The sequence below is a fragment of the Lissotriton vulgaris genome, chromosome 6 (genome assembly GCF_964263255.1).
Source record: "Lissotriton vulgaris chromosome 6, aLisVul1.2, whole genome shotgun sequence".
NCBI classification, from domain to species: Eukaryota; Metazoa; Chordata; class Amphibia; order Caudata; family Salamandridae; genus Lissotriton; species Lissotriton vulgaris.
The window spans coordinates 1,644,151,987-1,644,174,285 of NC_141694.1; the positions used below are offsets into that span (position 1 = coordinate 1,644,151,987).

The following is a 22,299-nucleotide window of genomic DNA, read 5'->3' on the forward strand; positions in this document are numbered from 1 at the left end:
TCAAATGAAGAGGAGCAATTTTTATCAACAATCACAAACAATCATATGTTCGACAGCTTCCAGGGGAGAAACAGTAAGTTTTACCAAAGAAGGAGGTAAGTATAAATAATTCTTATTTTATTGTACAAATATATATCGAGACAAGAATTTGACAATTATATACTTTTTTTAAAATAAAAAACTGATCAGATAAGAGTTAAGATTTCTAAAGAACATACCATTCTGGCACAATACTTCAGGTCTTAACTGATTCTTAATGATCTAATTTTCTTTAAATCCCTTGGTTCACCATCATACACAATTTAAATTTCTGTACTTTAAATCTTCTCTGATTCCTAAATTTCCTATCATATTCAAACCATCACGTTAAGCATCACAAACAGAATTGGTTTCACCACATTAAATTGCAGCAGACTATACAATACTCTAATTCAAGTTAATCTGTAGCCATCTTAAATAAAGTTCTTAGGAAAGTTGGTACTTAAAACACAGTTAACCAATACAATTACATACTCTGCTCTACCAACAAGTACCCATATATAATATTCTGATCCAAGTTCGATTTCAATCAGTAAAGTTTTTTCAGCGCTCTTCTTTCTTCTTCCTTTACTTGCTTTCGTATGTTAGAGAGTCTGTATTCGGTGAAAGACCCATGAGGAGGCTGCAGCTCACCCCAGAACACATGTTGGCTTGGCTCAATTAAAAAAATGAAAAATTTTTGGATATCACATTAAGAGGCTAAATACAATTATAACAAATGTGATCTTTATGAATGTCACCATAGGAAAACACTGCAGATGATGGCGACACTTCAATGGCTTAATTAAGATAACCCGTTGTGACTACAAACAAATCTAGAGGCTAGACAATTGCAACAAAACATGATCTTTATCAACATCATTATAAAAAAATGTTGTAGATGACGGGCCTCTTTTTTATACATAAATAAATGTATATCATTGTTAAATTTGAAAAATAAATCTTGATATGTTTTTGTGCAGAAAAATAAAAATGGTTTATTCTTACCACCTTCTTTGGTAAAACATGCTCTTTCCTCCACTAGAAGCTGTTGAACATTATCACAATGTCTAATGGTGCTAATGAGACAAATGATGGGGAAGGGGTGGTTAAGCCATGCAAACATGTAGGTTCTTGAAATAATTTCTCCTGAGAACAATCTGGCTCTTGACATAAGGTTGGCACGAAGATCACCGGATACCTCCAAGTAAGCCACCTTAGAGGTTAACACAAGTCAATCTGGTAAATTACAAATAAGGAGGACTAGATTACCAATGGAACCTAGCCCCTAGCAAATTTGACTGCCTTTAAAAATAAAGCATTAATACATGGAAAACCCAAGGGTACTGACTCAATGGTTTCAACAAGTAGACCCTTGGAATTTGGTTAGCAGCAACAGTAAGTTACTGGAGCAGAGGGCATCAATTTAGGCCAGACTAAAACATTTCTACAAATGGTGCAAAAACCTTTGCCTCCTTCAAACCACCGCAAGGTTTATCTGAAAACTCAAAAAGGATCAGCTAAACATTTCATGGAGAAGGGAACCGATATATTGAAACCTTCCTGAAGAAACAGCAACATTTGCAAATGATAATTGCATGGATGCAGATTATTTTCTCCACAACAAGCCATCAAGGTGGGCCAGTGGGCATTAAGTGCCTAGAATATTTAGGGGTCTGAAAGGATAAACAGCTAAAGCTAGGCCTGTGAGTAGTCCATGCTGGTGTAGCCTCAGCCTTTCCCTTTTTAAGGCAAAAGTTGAAATCTCTGAACAATGTTGAAGGCAACACTAGATATGCCAGGGGACAAAGCAAAGCTGTGAATGCCCACCGAGTCAGAGCCAATTGTATCAACAGGGGAACATCATCTCATCAACCTTCAGAAGGATACTCTGCAGAACTTTAATAAGCGCTCTCTACTAATCTTGGTCAGGACCAGCAGGATCCTGGGAAAAAAGTGGAAAGTCAATAAACAGCACACTCAGCCAAGGGCACTGAAGAACATCCAACTTCTCCCCTCCTGAAATCTTGTACAAATTGGAGAGCACGTCCTGTCCTGCAAAGAGATTGTTTACTGACATTTGGAAATTTCCACCTAAAGCTGTCCTAGGTGAGACCATAACCTTGAGGGGAAAAATCTGCTCACCTCTGTAAGTAGGTTGACAACTGCCCTGATCTGTATGCTTTTTAGGGACAGCAAGTTTCTATTTGCCCAGATAATTTCCGCTACCACAGACAACAATGTGCCAGAACAGGTTAAGTCCCGTCTTAATGTAAGCCCTGGAGCTTCTATTGTCCACCCTTAAAACCATTGCTGGGCTTAGGACTAATGCAAATATCCTGCCGGCCAGCAAGAGCAGAGGCATATTCTTCTGCATTGAGGAGTAGCCTGCCTCCACTAGGAACAAGAGACCCTAAGTTGGCAAGAATTCAGAGTAGCCCAACCAGACTCTTCCGAGGAGTCCATAGTGCGAATCAGAAGATATAGATGGATCTATGGGATCAACCACCAATTCAACCTTCCTTGAATCTGCCACAGGAGTGTAGTAATGGTATTGAAGTCTGCAATCTGGGTTCAAATGCCCAAGAACGTGTCTTGTACAGGGACTCAGAAAGAGCCATGATCAAGGGACCTTAGAGACTGGAGTTACTTAAAAGAACATTAATACCAAATAGTGAGTGCAGTCTTTCAGGTAATCTAGAAAGAGATTAATATACCTTTGCTCACTATACCACCACATCTACTGTTTCTCCCCATACAGTGAGCCATACTCGGCCTGGATCCTTTTTTCATTTGCAACTGCTCAATTTACAACTGGAACGTTACAGTGCTAGCCTTAAAAATGTATGGTACCCTCAGATCAGTTTGAAATCCTGCAATAATAATTCAGAAGTCTAGACAAAAGGCAACATGTGACTTCTGGGTCTCTCGGTACCATGCAGATTTCCAAAATACATCACTGTGTACGAGTACATCTAGTCCTCTATGCAGTCCACTTTTGAAAAGGAGACAATTGGGATCACAACTAATTTGTGCATGAAAAGTGTGCAAAGGCAACAACAGGTCAAGGAGCATACTGAAGAAATCACAACAAGGTTGGAAAGCGATTATACAGCCACCATTTAAATGCCCATAAATCCAGGGTTACAGTGGTCAGGGCCACAAATGCCCCTTAACAGCAACCAATATTAAGAAGGCCTATGCCTGCTAGTTGTGCTTGGAACCATGAGCAGTACAATACTTCAAGGTGGCGCTTGTCTTCTGTAACAGCCAGCCCGGAAGACTGCCCAGATATTCTCATAAATCCTTGAACACATATACATTACTGCTTGAAAAATAAGTGGAACTACAGTTTTATCAACTTTTTAGACAAAAATACGGCAAATGCCAAACGTTCATTGGCCATGCTTAAACTTGCACCATCACTTGATATCTTTAAGATCATCACCTTATGTGTGTGGCAGGGAGCGATTCATATTGTCTAGAGAGAAACAGTTCTCTGTGTTTTAACTGATGCTTCTGTTTTTCTGTTAAATCTTCTTCTATTGGATTTTCGCATTCTTCTTCAACTTCCTCTGTGATTGTGGGAAGAGAAGACATAATTGAAATAGCTCAGTACGGTACAGAAATATGAAATAGTTATCAATCGTTAATTTTGAATTCTTGTTTCATTTTGTTTTCCAATACATAGTGTCACAAATACAGTCAATCTTTGTGTTGCATATAAATGTAAGAATGATGTGCAGGTGAGTTAATAAATGACAAAATCGACCTGTAATCAGTTTTTGTTGACATTGTACATATAGGCATAACAGCATTTGTGTCAAACTAAATGAGATAAAAAGCAGTAAAATTGAGCTATTTTAAAAACAGCACTGGCAAAACCAATAGGTTTGGCCTTGGAGGGCTATGGCAACAGTATTTTTTTTATTGCAAATATACGTCAGGAAGATACATTGAAAAAGTAGACTTGCCATATGCCTGCAAAAAAAAAAAAAAAACACTGATGGGGCCATTGTACTAATGATATTTTTTTAATGACACGTTTGCGTTGTGCCATTCTTTTAAGAAATTAACACTATTATTATTAGTGAAATTGAGAAGAATAGATCACCATCTGCCCAAGCACTCAATACTGTGAGCTACTAAACTGCAAACTGAGGTGGGCGGAAACAAAATGTGAATGTGTATTCCCAAAACATGCTCTGTATGCATATTATGCATGAACTCTGTATGTACATTATGAACGTTCTTGAAAAATACAAGGCTGCCAAGATAACTAATGCCGTCTCAAAAGCAAGACCTAAAAAAATACATTTAGCCAAAAAGGCATACTTACCCCAATGTCTGTTTGCACGTATGTATAAGTATATACCATTTTTAAAATGTATCACTGATTGGAGGGTGAGACCGAGGGATTGAAAGGATACGTGATAAAAGAAGGCCATTAGTTTTTATTCTGAAGGATTTAGCTCAGCCCAGCTGGATAACGTCAATGATATTTGTCAACTTTAGCACCCAGAAACTGTAATTAAAAAAAGGTTGCATTTTGAAGATGGATCCAGGTAAGGACCAGCTTGGTACTTAAATGTGCTCAAAGTATCCTATGAAATCGGTTTTGATATTCAGCACTACAGACCAAAATTTCTATAAGATGATAGAGCTCCGTAAGGAATGTTTTTGGAAATATCTGAGAGCTATAGTAAGTAATAATACTCTTGCATAAACACACACTATAGTGCGCCAAATAGCATCTGGGAAAAAAAAAATCAAAAGTCCAGAAAACAGGTTTCAGATTTGTGTATCAATTTTTATTTTGAACATGGTTTCAAAAAGTTCTTATATATAAGACATTCAAACAGCCAAAATGTTTCATCCAAGACTGGACTTCAGGGCAAAGTGTGACGTAAGCAATGTCACAGCTAGTGCTATCGGTCTATGTATCAGTCCACAGTTCACAATAGATTGTGGATCGCAAGCTTCATTCCAAATGTGTCCTATTGACAATTTGCTCACAGGAAATACAGCGTATATAGTTCATAGTACTCGTATATCACCCAATGACGGAATGCAGACAATTCTAAATATAATAAACAAGGGGGTACAAATCAGACCCATATTGCGGCACCAGAATCAGTACCTGAAGCTGCAATGTAGCGGACAAGAATCGGCCAGAAATCACCATCGATTACACTCTTGTTATGAAGCTACACTTAATCTGAAATGTAAATACATTTTAAAAGCACTGAAAATATGAACTTTTGCCAAAACTGGATACACTACGATATTGACCATATCTTGTTCCTCAATGGTTCACAAACTGCACTATCAACTGCGAAACTGACCTAACATGCCTGATGTTATCCCATAACCTTGAAAAGTGCATTTATAAAATGTTATAATAGTGAGCCCGGAAATAATTTGCATATGCAGATAAGGGGTTGATCAAGAGAGATCGTACAACTACATACACAAGTTGCTATCCAATTCTAAATATGAAGGAGTTCTCGCAGACAAACAAGAATAACATTTTGTTAGATAGCATTAGTTGTAGAGTGTAAAGCAAGGGTAAATTGTAATTGAAACTAAATTAATCCATAAGGATCACTGACATTATCAACACTACTAATATCGACAAACAAGATTTTCGACACTGATATCGACCACAAAAATATTGACATCCTATATTTAATAAAAAGAATACACAAATACTTCAATAAAAATATTGAGCGTAAAAACGCCAATAAATCTAATTTCGAAAACAGAAATATCGTACCAATTATCATAACCATTAAATCAAACAAAACAACAAAAATATCAAAACAAAAAATATAGACCACATTATCGTAAACACACAAATATCTACACCTAAAACATAATAAAATGAACACAAAACATAACATTAATAATATAAACAAACGTATGACGCACAATATAAGCAAATAACTAAAAATAATATCAAAATTCAATAAAACACCACTACAAAATACTTTACAAAACTTACAATAAATGAATAATTTTTACAAACAAATGTACTAAAAAACAATATTTTATACATTCACTACAATATAAATTAACAAAAAAATAAATACTAACATGTAACTAATTATAGGCATAAAACTAAAAATATATAAAATAATTAGTGTTTACCGAAAAAAAGTAAATAACTGCCAAAACAATTTAAACCCATCCTTCAAAATCCAATCAAAAACAACTACAAAACAAGTCAACTAATAAAAATGAACGGACAATTAAGTAAACCCTATACAAACCAATGAAAAATCAACATAAATCTGTATTACAGTAGCAAAATACCAGAAAAAGAAAAATCTCTGCCGAATTTCTTCTACGTCATCACACTGCCACGTCCAAGGCTTCTAATTCAACTTTACAAAGTAAAAACTATTTAATAATGTAACAAAAGAAAACTAAACCAAACCAAAACAAACTTAACAAATAACCTAATTTTATCATTAATAATGGCTTGCATCCAGCGTACCGGTGTGCGTTTTTTCTTGGCGGTCGGCTCCCGTTGTGAGTCCTCGCATACCAGGAGCAGAAACATCTTTAACACAGCCTACGGACAACACTATGACCAGATCCTCCTTCATAGAGTTTCCTGCTCCTGGGACACCATTCTCATTTTTCTTTTAGATAGATAAGAAATATTCGTCTTAACAATTAGATACCACTATTACTCCCTTCCGGATACTTTATCTACCTTGTGGAGATAAAACACTCATCCTCTGTCCTATCTTTTTCATCACCTTGCCATCTGTTTGCAGGATATCATTCGTATGGAGGTTCAACAGAAGTCAATATGAGCATCGATCTCAATTAGAGCTACTCTCACTATATTTCCTTTTCTGGAGTCATAATATCATATGACAATTTATTGGACTATATCCTTTTACATTTTAAGATTTTGAGAAGCTGTTTTTACCGACTGACCTATCTTATCCACGCCACACCAATTTTGAGTCCCTGACTCTTTGAAATTCTATAGACGGTCACCTGAAGCAGGCTTAAGAGCCGAAACGCGCGTAGTGGTGCCTACCGCTTTGCCTTCATCACTGTATATACGTTTCATGCCTATTGATTTTGTATTTTCTCTTATGTATTTTTAATTCAATATTATATAACCAAAACACATAATCACTTTAAAAAAAACTATATAAAAAACAGCAGAAAACAAATAAAATAAATAACAATAAACAATAAAGCTATATCAGAAACAATCTACGCTTATTGGCTTCTGTATACAGTTGGACTTAATATATAATTTATTTCAGTTTTTCATTTTCAGAAAACTATAAATTAAACTATTTAACCATTGTTTGTCACTTGGCTATAGACCTTTTTCAACTCTATCATTAATTATTTCTCCTCTACAGAATACCCAAACTATACCAAATTAACTGCAAACATACAAGAAAGTCATCCAAACAATGTATAAATGAAAAAAATACTAATACAAGAACAAAAATTCCAAACTCAAAACCCGTGGCGCTTCGGAGCGCAAGACGGCTCCACACCGTCCGGCCTCACGGGCGACGTGTGCTCATGACGGCGGGGTGCCGTCACAACCCCGCCCACTCATTATTCTCCCGCACAGGCGGGGAATTAGTGCCGCCCTGTTGTTTCGCCTGGGAGGAGCGGCAGCGGCATGATGGCTCCACGCCATCATGAGTACACGCCTACCGTGACTCATGACGGCGGGGACCTAATAGATGAGCCTGTATATGCTCTACCCTTTGAGTGCAATTAATAGGCTTCTGTCTGTAAGAAAATAATCAAACCTGGACGAGTGCCCCAGTCTGGTTTTGTAGCGTAAATGTATGGGATGTGTCCCCTTTTTCTCTCCATATATCCATTATTCCTAGGTCTGTGAGGCACAGGCCCACCCACTCCCTCATTTGTGGTAAATTAGGGCATTTTTTAGCCGGAAATCTATCCTCTTTAGGGTCTAGTGTTATGTTAAAGTTGCCCCCATTATTATAGGTGATTGTGAAGGCAGGAGTTGGGAGTATACTTTTTGAAGAGGCTCTGGGTCGTCCATACTGGAGCCATAGTACCCCACTATTGTGTAGGGATTGTTGTATATCTTAACTTTTACTATTGCCCATCTTCCTTTCCTGTCTACAGCAGCAGATTCAATCCTTGCTTTCAGTGATTTTTTAAACAGGATTGCCACACCTTTTACACAGCACTCCTGATTTGTGCAGACATATGCTTCCACCCATTTCTGATTTTTTAGAATTCTTGCCCATTCTTCTTTCAAAAGATGTGTCTCTTGTAGTATCATTATTTCACATTCTAATATTTTCAGATATTCCAGGATTTTTGCCCTTCGTTTTCTTATCCTGAGGCCATTCACTTTCCATGACAGGATGTTAACTGCCATTCAGTTGTTTTCTTTGAATCCTTTGATTGGAGTTTAGTGTATCCTTTATGTCTCCTATGGGACTTTCCTGGCCCCTTCCTCCCTTAGATTACTTGTTCTAGACTTTTTCTTTTCCCCCCCTTATGGTCCCCACCTAGTGCAATTTTTTTGTCTTTTGAACTTTTTCTAAGTGAACTTCTTTCCTTCCCCTCTCTCCCTTGAGGTGCCTACTCTTTCAGTCTTTTGGGTACTTCTCTGCCCTTTTTGAGCTCCTTACCCTCTTGATGTTCTATACTCTTGCAATTAATTTAATTTAATAGTGTTCCTTTTGTTGTGCTTTGTTACGTTCTATGAACCTCTCAACCTCCTTGGGATCCCTTATATTAAGCATCCTATTCTCCCACATTATTATTAATGAGGCAGGCAAAGGCATCTGTACTGTTGCCCCTAGCGTTTTTAGTGGTTGCTTAAACTGGCCCAGTTCCCATTGCCTATCTTGCGTTGTTCTGAAAATGTCGGATCTAATTCTGCAAGACCAGCCATTTTTTTTAGATTAATCCCACTTTGAGACCCTCACTTAGAATGCTCTCTTTGAGCGTGTACGTTTTAAAGTTCATGAGGATTTTCCTTGGGTTTTTCCTTATTTTCTCTTTCCCAAATGGGTCTCAATGAACTCCTTGGATGTCATCTGAGATCTACCGTCTTTGTCCAGGGGATTATCTCTTCAAGTAATTTGATTGGGAAATGTTTAATCTTCTTCCCTTCAAGGCCTTCTGGTACGTTAAGAATTCGAAGATTATTCCTCCTGGCTTGATTTTCCAAAGATTCCATTTTGTCTCTGATCTCGTTCTCTTTAGTCTTCAGTAAATTCATCTTTTTGTTTATCTCTACTTTCAGTTCTACCGATGCAACTCTGTCTAGGAGCATTTTTATCTTTTGATCCAGTGCCTCGCATGCTTCCTGTATTTTTGCCTGGTTATTCTAAGAGATTGCGAAGTTCAACCTCATCTCCATCATTGTTTCCATCTTTATCTCCGTACTGGTCGGTTGTAAATGACTCTGCTGATTATCAGATTGATCTTGGGGCTGCGCTCTGGCCTCAGTATCCACCAGCGTTTTGTTGGCCAGTTCTGTGACTGGTTCTTGATGGTTCACCATCATTAGTAACCTATACCTGCTGCCATCCATTGTCATTATATTAGCTTCCTCTTCTCCAATATTCTCTGCCTGGCCCTTTCTCTGATCTGCACTGTCAATCTTTTGTTTTTATTGAACTTTAAAAAAGGACCTAAGTGAAGGCGTTATCTTTTGTTTGTTGCTTAAGCCAGGTGTTTTTAATTTGGCTTGACTTGCTCTGGACAGTGGAGGTTGCAATTTCCCTGCTGCAGTACGCTTTTTTTTTCCTTGTACTTTTAGGGGTTATAGTGTTTATGCACAGTCTCTCCTTGACCAGCAGATGTTTACTCCTCAGACCAGGGGTCTCCAAACCGGTCCTGGAGGGCCGGATCCATGCCAGATTTTTTGGATATCCCCATTGAGATACATGTAGTAATTTTAAAAATCTGGCATGGATCCGACCCTCCAGGACCGGTTTGGAGACCCCTGCCTTAGACAGTAGCCTCCATCCTCCTGACTTATCTGTCCTACACCTAATGTTGTTGGTGGGGAGGAGAGGGGACCGGCTGTGGTTGTAGAGCTCCCGCCCTCTACAACACTTGTTGCCTCAGTCAGCACTGTAGCATGTACTGGGAGTTTTCGACCCTCAGAATCCTGAACGTCTTGAACACCCTGGCCTCACACCTCACCGTATTGCAAGATCCTCTATCCCTCTGACTTACCCCTCCTGCGGATTTCAGGGCTCTTGTTTTTTTCCGCTTGCTTCAGCCACACCTACCACAGGCATGCCTTCTTCAACGTCAGGATGGCAACAGGGATCCTTTCTTCCTCCTGGCAAGACCAATGTTTTCGCCCTGCACGGCACCCTCACGGCGGCCCTCCTGTTGTTGCAGCATGCCGTGAATGCTTTCGCCCACACTCCGACAGACGAGATCACGCTGCAGCGCATCACCTCCTCAGGCTACATTTTCACCCTTCCGAGTCTCCTGGGTTGCTGCGGCTTTTGCCCTAAGCCTCTGTTCTCCGACGCAAATGTGCTTCGCAAAGGGATTCTACGTCTTTACGCTTGGCCCAGAGGTAGTATCTTTCTTTTTTTCCCCCTCCTTGTTCTACCTCAGCATCTCCTTTGCCAAAGTGCTCCGTCCAGTTTCACACTTGAGATCCTCAGTTTATACTCATCTATCTGTGCATTTTCCTGCTTTTTCCCCCGAAGGCCACAAGCTCGCGACTGGGCTCTTTAGCTGGCCGCCATCTTCTCCCTGCTCTCACCTTTAGAAACTCTTAAAGAAACTAGCACTAACTCTTAGAAACCCACAAAAGAAATACTAAAGGTTATCCTACCCCAAGTTCCTGAACATGTAAATGGACAATTACCCTCCAATGCAACTCCAAAAAGATGAATTTCTAGAACTAAAAAAATCTACTAATCACACCCCACCTGCCCCCAAAACATTCAGTGAAGTTCAAATACCACCTGAAATTACTGTAACTCATAATGAAGAACAGTTCTTTCTTCGTGATAACAAATCAAATGAAAAAATAATTCTAAAAATGTGCAACTCCCACAAACCTACAAAAACCTTAAATGGTGGATTTTACATTTAAAAATATGTCCCAAACCAATTTACCAATTATACACAATCTGTGGACAGTACCTCAAAAGCAACATCCCCTTCATTTATGCACTATTACCTAACAAACAAACAACTACCTATGTATAACTGCTAACACAAATAAAGAAGAATACTAATAACTACTACCCACAAACAATTATCATAGACTTTGAACAGTGAATAATAATAAGCCATCCTGAAAAATTACCCTAACAAAGCAATACAAGGTTGCAATTACCATTTTATCCTACTTTCCAGGGGAGCAAATAAAAGAACGGAGAGGAAGTGAGGGTAAAAGCGGTTTCGTAAAGTCATGGTTTTCAGCAAGTGAGGAGGAGCGAGACGGAGACAGAAAGAGAAGGGCAAAGAGAAAGAACGAGAGAGACAGGGGGCAGCGGCAGAGCAGGAGAAGTGAAAACTAACTATCCTGGTCTTATCTGGGCAAAAAGGGAAAGACAGCCCTTTTCCTTCTCTGCCCTTCCCCCGTTCCTGAATGGCCAAGCCTTATCTCTAGGACTTCATTTTTTCCGCCATCCTGGGACGCATTTCTTAAATTAAAAAGCAGGGGAGCGGACTGCATTAAATTAAATAGGTAAGGGCATGCTGAGGGGGGGGAGATTTGCAGTGGGAGGCCTCTCTGCCATGAGACACCTGCTGCTGTGTGTGCGCGCTTGGAGGGTGGGGGGAGGGGGGAGGGCTCCAAGCTTGAGTAGGGATGGGGGAGCCACAAACAAACAGGCAGTGACAGAAGTGAAAGTAAAGGCTACCCCAATATTGATATATCCAAAACATGTGTAGCCATGCTGATAAAATAATGCCACAGTCACAGGGGCAGTCGCTTGGGAGGGTTCAAAATGCCAAAAGGCAGGACTCATTTACCCTGCTCTATCCATCAAACAAAAACAGGCATTTAATAAGGGCACTAACATAAATCAATAGAAAAGAGGGGAGTTTTTTCCAATACACATACCAGATATAGCATGCCTCGCAGAGCTGCACATACTTGCTGCACTAGGCTCTATCTAAAAAGGAAGGTTTAGGCCTGGTAAAAGTTTTATTTTGACAGGCCGAAAATGCGGATTAAACTGCACACACAGGCTGCAATGGCAGGCCTGGGACATGTTTTGAAAGGCTACTTAAGTGGGCAGTGCAATCAATACAGGCCCTGGGTACCAGTTGTACCACTTTATTGGGGACTTACAAAAAAATTAAAGGTGCCAATTGGGTGTTAACCAACTTCACCATGTTTAGACGAGAGAGCACAAGCACTTTACCACTGCTTAACAGTGCAAAACTGCACTGAGTTCCCAAGGTAAAATAAAAAAACTAATTCTACAAAACAGGAAGAGTGAAGACAAAAAGGTTCGGGGCAAGACCACCCTAAGGCTGACTGGTCTAACAAGATATTTTAATTCAAAAAGTATTTGTAAGAAACAGGGTTAGTAACTGAGTGAGTAGGAGCCCCACTCAAGAAATAAAACCAATCCTTTTTAGGGTAAACCACAAAAGTCACTGAATACACCTGTGCGTAATCCTTTCGCAGATTGACACAAAAGCACTCAGGCTTAACTTAGAGGGAATGTGTATTCATGCAGCACCTAAACAATAATAAAGTGAAAACACAACACAATAAAAATACCAAACCACTTTAGAAAAAAGAGTAAAATGTATTTTTAAAAAAACGAACAAAAATCCAATAATTTAGAACAGGCTTTTAGAATTTCAAGTAAAAATAGCACCAAAAAGGACAAAATGTCATTCACTGGTATGGGGTATTGCTGGACCAGGTCAAAGTCATAAGTTCAGGCCGACGGCGATGGAGCATGGGCTAGACACAGGGACTAGGTTTGTTTCAGTGAAGAGTTTTCCTTCTCACAGCCAAGTTAACATGGGAAGCCTCAGGTGGAGCTTTGCTTTGGTGGGGCTCGCAAGGAGTACGTTGTCGCACAAGGAGTAGGCTGCCACTGGAACTTTGCATTACGTGTTGACACAGGTGGTAACGGTTTGCGCAAAGAGAAGGTCATCACTGGAGCTTCGCATTGGTGGGCAGCACATGGGATGAGCCTAACCTCCTACGCGGATGATACGCAATTGGTTCTGGCCATCAAAGGCGACGGATGTGAGGTGGCAAAACGCTTCTAAAATGGAATGCTAGAAATCGGAGAGTGGATGGCGTCTAACTGCCTTAAGCTTAAATCCGAAAAGACGAAGGTGGTCATTTCTGGACCCCTCTCACCAGGTTGGTCAGCATCCTGGTGGCCACCAGCTTTTGGAGCCCCTCCCAGCCCGGCCCCTAAGGTCAGGAATCTGGGAGTAACTTTTGATGAGGGTCTCAATTTTGTGGCACATGCGAACAAAATAGCGGCCACAGCCCACCATAAACTAAGAATGATCAGGAAAATTATCCTGTTTTTGCCAGATGTAGCTGCTAAAACACTGGTCAATTCTTTAGTTTTATCGTCCCTTGACTACTGCAATGGCCTATTCCTAAATGCTCAGGTCAGGGTAACTAATAAGCTACAGACGATACAGAATGCAGCAGCACGCCTGCTTTCTAGAACCCCTAAGTTCTCGCCCATATCGGACACAATCAAGAAATATCACTGGCTGACGATCCGGATCAAGTTCGAATCACTTTGTACAAGGCACTCAATGATCAAGGACCGCATTTTCTTAAGGATCAGCTGATACCTTACAAACCGGCCAGACAGCTTCGATCCACCACTCTTAACCAACTAGTGGTTCCACATTCTAAAACAGTTTCCTGGGGTGACCGCCGCTTTCTAGTCGCGGCACCTAAATTATGGAACACCTTGCCTCAACACATAAGGTTAAGCTCCTCACTCTTGCAGTTTCGCAAGAGACTGAAAACCTGGCTTTTTAATCAGTAATACTGACCAATAACCTTTCTGGAGCCATTAACATCTAGGGGAAGTTATGTGAATAGTCTAGCGCCGAGACGCCTGCGGGTATTCGTTCGCGCTTAAAAAATTGCAAAATTAATTAATGGTAATTTCTTGGCGCAAAGGGTCAGCTTGCGGTCACCCGAAACCTCTGGATTTTCACTTGGAGTTTTGATTGGAGGCAAGAGGAGTAGACTCTGATGCCAGCCAAAGGTACAGGACCTGGGGGGCACATCTTGGAGACCAGAACTCACTCCAGCAGAGGCCAGTAACCGGGCTCAAGCTGGTCCTGTTGGTACTGGTCTGCTGCATGCAGTAGTAGGTGAGATCTATGGAAGCTTGTTGTGCCCCAATAGCTAAACAAAAGGTCAGCCAAATTGGAGTCACTAGGAATCGTGAGCTCAAGGTACGCAGGTCCAATGTTCCTTCTTCAGACATCATGGCAGTGCTCCTTCTGAATCTTCCACAAGTCTAAGAGTGTTCTGATGGGAGGATATAAGGGTGTCATTCTTATACCCAGTGCCAGATTGTGTGTGGGGGGGAATCCCTGGTCTACCAAACTAGTTCTGGACAGTTCTTCCCTTCCCCTGGGTTTCGCTCCAATCTGTCTAGGGGAATAAAGGCAAGGGAAGGCCTGGTTTCAGGTTCCTTTGTGTGCTGCAGGTAGGGTTCTTTGAACTGTAATATGGGCAGGGCACAGCTCTTGCCCAGCCACCCCATCAGGTCCCTTTCGTCTCAATCTCTGGATGGAATACACAACACACTACAGGAGAGCCATTCACAGTCATGTGTCCCAGGACACTGGCAGGAGGGCACATTTGGTTTAGGCAGAAAATAAGTTAGTTTCCTTTGATAATGTCTTTCCTGATCGAGACAAGATCTAGCCGCAGATACCTTCTCTTAGAATCCTCCCCAGGCACCAGACTGGATCCGGAAAATGTTTCAACTGTACCTCTGGACGTTGGTAGAAGGCATTAAGCGACTCCGTAGTAACGTTGTCCCCCGAATGTGACATCAACAGAGTTCATATAAGCCCTCCCCTGATGCATGGACATCAGTTTATTTTGTGACTATTTTCACACCAACAACACAGAGCCACTTATGGAAACAGATTCTGGAAACAGTAAGCCAAAATGGAAAGATCTTGTATCAACAAGTAAAAATTGAAAGAACTGCAGTAGTATGTAAGGAGGGGATCTTGGGGACAAAATGGCCATAAGATCACAGAGTGGGAAGGTTGGGGGAGTCAATAAGAAATTGCAGCTAGATCCTTCCTCTACCAGATAAGGGATGACCAAAGGTAGGTACCTTAATCATCTGATGAAGTAATCTAGCTGTAGATTCCTTATCTTAGAATCAGATACCCAAGCAGTACCATCCTTGGAGGAGGGGCTGCAAAGAGACCTCACCAAAGAGGAGGAGAAGCCTGTCCAAAAGACAGAAAGGGATCAAACTATCCAAAAAATGGTAGGTGAAGCAAAGATGCTAACCAGAAGGACTGATCTCCAAGAAAGACTATGGGAAGACCGTTGGGAGTAGAAAGCTATTAGGACTGTGTGAAACACTGTATAGAACCAGAAAAGTGGGAGCTCCAAAATGGGATGCAGCCTAAGATCCGGGATTGAAAAGGGACCAAGGACAATAGTCAAAAGATTCCATGCTCAAAACCAAATGGAAGGAGCATACACAGCATGCTCAGCCGCAGCAAACACAACTAATAAAGTGCACCTACCGATCACTAAGGAAATTATATTGGGAAACAGATTTCGAAAAAACTTCCATGATAGAATGATGGAGAAAAGAGAGAGAGAACAATGAAAGCTGAAGAGTATCAATAGGGAAACAAAACCAGTAAACAGAAATTGCTCTTATATTGAGAACCTTGATAAATATATAAGGCATCCCCTGGAATAATGTAACAGACGCCCATCGAAGAAAAGTAAGGAGACAGATAAGTACAACCAAGAAGGTTGAACCAGATCACCAAGGAGAGTGTAGGTAAAATGCAGCGATGTACACTGTATATATATATATTACCTACTGGCGGTCGCCAGTAGGTAGTTATAGTTAGGATTTTTTTCAATATTAAATCTCAAAATTCTATTTAGAATACCTTTGGCGCCGGTTGACGAATCTGCCTGAAAATTTCCTCAAAATGGCCTCGCGGCGCCCTGGTCCTTCCCTGAAAGTTTGGGGGGGGGATTTGTGAAGCGGGGGCTGAGATAAAAGGGGGGTCCCAAAACGTGTGTTCCCCATGTTAATTTCCATAGGGCGGTCGACCTCACTTTTAGCCCGAACGGCTGAATGGATTTCCACCAAACTTGGCAAAATTGTAGGGACTGGTAGCCCGATGTGCCTTTGCTATGTCTCAAGATATGTGCTTCAGTGGATTTTGAGTAATTTAGATTAAAAAAAATATATATACCTATGACAGCGCCCCGGTACGCGCTCCGGGTAGCGCTCCGGGCGCGCCACGCGACTTGCGCGCAGAAAGCTGATTGGTTCTTGGGTGTCTGTAAACATTCGAAACAGTCCGGAGCGGCCGCCATCTTGTGTCTCGGTAGGATAGAGACACAAGAGGTGGCCAAAACAAAGGGGGAAATGACCATAAGGGGGCAGGGTAGACCCCCCCCTGATTACCTAGGTTTGATGTGGAGGCTATAAAAAGGCCTCGCGGGGCAAAAAAATATATATTTTTCTTTTTTGATTTGCGCGGGGGGAGCGCACCGGGGAGCGCACAACAGAGAAAAAACAATGGCAGAGTTTAAAAAATGTTGGCAATATTTTATAAATGGGAGGTAGTTCTGAAAAGAACTTTTTTTTAAATTCTTTTTGTTTTATATTTTTTTATTATTTTTCTGAACATTTTTTTATTTTTTTGTGTTTTTGAACAATTTCATATTTTTTGAAGGTTTTTTAAGGGAACAAACAAAAAACAGGGAATTGGAAATGGCTCAACAGGAGAAAAAAAAAAAAGAAAAGAATTACCGTTTTCTTTCCTTCCTGCATTTGTGGTTGTCTATAGCATTATTTATTAAGGTGACGCTAAGTTCACCATAGCACAATGTTTTGCCACAGAAAATGCAAAGAAATTTGACCTTGCCAAATTTTGGTTGAATATTTGGCACCATTTGGCGTTTTTCAGGACCAGAAAGTGAGGGTACTGAAGAGGAAGTGCTGGCCACAGGGGGTGGGTTGTTCCGAAGTTCCTGGACTTCAGCCTGGGCTAAATTATTGGGATGCCACCTCTCCATGTGGCGGATCATGGTATAATTACCAAAAGAATATTTCTTTGAGGGATTGCCCCTGGAGAGAACTTTGTCACAAATAAGACAGGTGACTTTGGGGGCGTTCACCTTTTTTTGGTCATCTGGAAAAGAAAAAAATTGCCAAATGAAGTGCACTTTAACGTGCCTTTGTCTGGGTTCTTCTGGGAGGAAGCGCCTTCGTTGTTGATCCTCCTCCTCTTCTTCCTCATCTTCTTCTTGTCCTCCAAGAAACTGTGGTGGTGGACCTTCTTTTCTTGGTGGTGGGGGTGGTGGTGGGGGTGCACCAGCTGCAGCAACAAGTGAAGCCATTGTTTCCTCCAAAATAGCTCTTGCTCTCTCAATGAAGAAAGTAAGAATGAGGAAAAAAGGAGGGGGCTTTCATTATTTGGAGAAAAAAAATGATGAGAACCAATGAAAAGTGTTCTTTCAAGTCACATGACTCGATGCCCTTACGTTACGCGCTCCGGCGCGCTTACGTTACGCGCTCCGCGCCGCGCCGCGGAGCGCTTCTGGGTGTGTTTACGCAGCGCGTCATAAGACGCATCACGGGGCTACGCGATACGTCACGCTTACGCGACGCGTCACGATGTTGTTTTCGATCGAGACATTGGCGCTAACGGGACGCTTCCCGGTTCGCGCACCGGGGCGCTTCAAAATACTACGCTTTCCGGGCGCTCACCGGGGCGCGCACCGGGAGCGCTCCAAGACAAAAAAAAAAAAATTTAAATTGGAAAAATTGTAAGGACTGGTAGCCCGATGTGTGTTTGCTATGTCTCAAGATATATGTTCCAGTTGTTTTAATTAACTTTAAAAAAATATATATTGGCCTACTTTGGGCTTTATATATGTTAGAGCCCAAATGTAGCCCAATGTAGCCCAAAGATGGCCACGAGAGACAAAAAAATACAAATGTAGCCCAAATATCAGCCAGATGTAGCGCAACTATAGACCAATGATAGTATGTACCAGAGTGTTCTAAAGAACAACTAGAGCGCTAACAGTCTTACTTATAAAGTGTGACTTTTAGTTAGGAATTAGCATTAAAAAAAACTTTGAAATTCACTGAAAAAACCATAGGTTTCACACCAGTTATAGTTTACTGGAAATTTTACTGACATAAAACCATTGAAATTCCCATGTTATAGTTAGTTGCACTCACTATAACTTGCGAGTGTAATGCACTGCTGATGATGTCACATATTACATCACTCATGACATCACTCATGACACCATCCTTGTGACAGAGAGACTGACCTCCTTTCACTGTAAAGTAACCCTTGAAACACATATTAATAAATAGAAATTAACATTTTCAAAAAAGTGGAGATACCTATACCAGTTACAACAACCAATTCAGTAATTCCACCATTTATATACACATGCACTCATTCACCAACAGTTCTATATAGTCAGTCATACATATACTCACTCATCATATGTAGTGAGACACCTATACATCCGTTAACACACCAACAGTCTTCCATAAGTTGCTCACACACATATTCACACATGCAAATAAAATATTGAACATCCATTTTTTGGCATATACAGCTATACACACACTACCACCTTACTTCTAAGGAAACTTACACATACTTACTCTCTTAAACAATCACTTATAGAAACACATACTTATTTAAACAAGAACTCTTTCAATCTCTGACTCTCACATATACTCACTTATATACACCAATACTCACATATACTAGATTAAAACATATGAAGTTACTGATAAAGACACTAGTAAGACAGTCATTCACTTACTAACATATACATATACACACTCATTCACCCATACAGTCCGGCACATATGCTGTCTTCAAAACTCATACAAACAGTGAGTCAGTCATTGATGCATCTGTGTGCTAAGTAACACCCCCACCAAATCATACAGACATTTATACTAATACTAAAAAAAACATCTAATAACCCATAGAAACACACATGTAGCTACTCACCAACCCATGCACCCACTTATACACAAAGTGAAACACTGATACAAACACTTAAATATTGAAACAATACTCGCTAATATATGTATTCACTATGATACACTTAATAAGCAAGTTAACCAATCATTTTTAAAAAAAAAAACATCCATTAAGACACTTCTTTAAACATTTATTCTTACATGGACCTTTACATATACATTTCGGAAAATACCGATTCGGAAAATACCGATTCAGAAAATACCGATTCGGAAAATACCGATTACAATTTCCGAATGTTACCGATTCTGTATTTTTTTCCTACAGCTCGTTTTCCGATTCTGAAATACTGATTCTGTATGATTCGGTATTTAAGAATCGGAAAACTGTGATTACCTACATCTGGCCCTAAGTGTTATTAAGTATTGGCATGTGTACTTGAACCATAGATTATTCCAGTTCACATTTCTTTCAGTACATACACATTTCCAGAAAGGTCTGCTCTCTCCTTGAGCACAGGGAAGTAAAACACCATATGCGGCACAATGTCAACATCTGGAAGCAAGAAAGATGGAACGTTAAAAAAAAATCTGGGGAATTTATTTTATATGCACTGATTTAGAGGCAATTTTAGGGAGGAGACAGCAAAAATAAAGATGTATGTCAATTAAAAAAAACGTTAGTCACTCTGCTGAGACAGATGTGTTGGCATGTATGACATGGGTAGAAAGGAAGTGCATGCAAATATTCTTCAAGCGCAGAAACAATGGGGCCTACATGCACAAGGGTGCTATCTAGAACTGTAAGTGGGATGAAAAAAAGTTTGAGTGTTCTCTAAAAAAGGCAAGGGCAAAGAAGTGTACCTAGGAATATTTTATTAGAGGTGCCGCCTTAGTAATACGAAACACCCCGTGTCAATTATTATAGTATCTTCATCAGCTTCATCCCAATTATTTTCAGGGAGAAAAATGCTAGTACTCCCGAGGCCGGGCTTACATCAGTAGGGAGGCACGGGCAATGGCCAATGGGTCAAGGAAGCCACGGGTCGAAAAAGTTTGGGAACCACTGGACAATGAGGTAGCAAAATGATCCCAATGGGCCCTTCTGTATTCTAGAACTAACTTATCCTCCACACAAAACGATAACTGTGCCAAAAAATGATATTGATCTCTGAAAGCCAACTGATACAGGAAGAATTGGTATAAAAATTAAATAACTAGCTAGGTCTAGTTCAGCATCCAAGATCTTGATTGATAGGAGTTCAGGGTAATCAAAAGATGAAACTTGTCCTGCAATGAGCGTGTGTATTTGTACCCACATGCTTTGAAAAGGAGAAGCCCCCCAATCAAGAGATGCAATCCTTGATTGTTCAATAATACTGATTTAAGTATTAATATAATTGAGTTATATATAGTCTTGAGAAAGTCCAACCGACGAAGTATTGGCATTATACTGTATCTGGAAAAATGTAATTACCTATGGAATTTAACAAATACGCACTCCCTTACTGAACCTCTTATGGTCTTCATAACTGCATACATGCTCGCCAATATTTTTCTTTATAGATGTTTGGTCAATAAACCCCCGATGGATGTCACAGCCACACCCGTTGGGAGCTGGGTTTAAGATATTGTTGAAGCAGTATTTCTTGACTGAGATACATGTAACACAAATTGTCAAATTAATCAATCTAAGCATATTGTATATAATTGGGATGTACAGCAATTTCATCCACTGCTACCCATTTATTAAGGCTCAATTCTTGACAAGCAGCATTAGTCTTTGAGAGATGTTGCAACAATCAAACAGGGTGATCGCCTAAGCACTTATTAGATCAGTTGTAATAGAGATAGATGATTTTGCTAACTGTGACCTAATGCACATGACTGTCACAAAGGGGCCACACGGCCTCAACCATGGTGGTTGAGGTTGTGTGCCACTGATGTCCTTTAGGCCGTCCTGCTTAGTCTTTCCAAAATGGGTCAAGTATACCCCTTCTGCACTTGAATCTCAAGGTGGCGAGGGCGTGCAGTCGCAGGCTTCACAGGGCACTAGTGTTGGGGTGCTTTTGCTCAGAGCTCAACAATCAATCAACAGACTAAATAAAGTGAACGTCCTGCTTGCTTTTCTAAGTACTTTAATTACACTGTTGTACGCCATACTCAATCACCCAATGTTAACAAAATGTGCTCAGTCTGTTTGTCTTAAACCCATCACAGGTAAAAGAGTCTATTGAGTCCTTTCGGCTGCCATCTTGCACTCCTTGGGGTTCTCCAGCATGGTATTAAAAAGCTGCAGAGAACCGGACGCAGGCCAGGTGCAGGCCCTCTTTTGCAGCACGTCCATCAAGCCATTTTCGAATCATTGCTGTTCCAGGTCCCATGAAGTTGATAAAGGCATGGTAAACTAGATGGTCACAGTCCCGGCCACAATAGGTTTAGTCCGTAGCTTGGTGAATGTTTCCATGAAGCAATCCAGTTCCAAAAGGGATATAGGTTGATGCAGTCAGCAGTTGTAGCCCACATCTAGGCCTGGCTGTTCCACAGATGCAGCTCTAGTGGGCCTTTAGTAGCTTGGCAGTTGCAGCCCCCACTCAGTCCAGCAATTAAGGTAGCTGCAGCCTGACTGAGCCTTCAATAGTCACACAATCACAGCTCTGAACCAGAATTATGAGACTTGTGGGCCCCGCTGCACCAGGATCCTCAGATTAATTTCAAGCAGTAAAGTTCTTCCTAGGCATCCCACAGCCACCAGGGACATACTGGACACTGCTCTTCCCAGAACAGCCTCTCTTTCGACAGGGAAAGGCAAGCTCCTTCACTCTCTCAGCAAGCACACAGGCCTCTAGGCATTTGAAGGCAGGCACACAGCTTACCTAAAACAAAATCCAGATATCAGGTGATGTCCTTCACCTCTAGAAGAATGGCTGTCTGCTGCACACCAGCCCCAACTACTTAGCAGTCCCCCAGAGTACTCCGAGGAGCACTCCCTTCCTTGGTCATATAAAATATGGAACTGAAATAAAGAGGGCTGATTGGTGTCTCACTTTTACATACAGAGTCCACACAG

General features: G+C 40.7%; 1 protein-coding gene across 2 annotated transcripts in view; it reads right to left on the reverse strand.

The window, feature by feature from the left end:
• LOC147709244 (metastasis-associated protein MTA3-like) overlaps positions 1-22,299 on the reverse strand; it is a 790,513-nt gene that overhangs the window by 620,300 nt on the left and 147,914 nt on the right. For both annotated transcript variants that reach the window (XM_086927807.1, XM_086927806.1), the window contains exon 4: positions 3,467-3,593. In XM_086927807.1, coding sequence (XP_086783933.1) covers positions 3,467-3,593 — 127 coding nt within the window. The remainder of the gene's footprint in view (positions 1-3,466; positions 3,594-22,299) is intronic.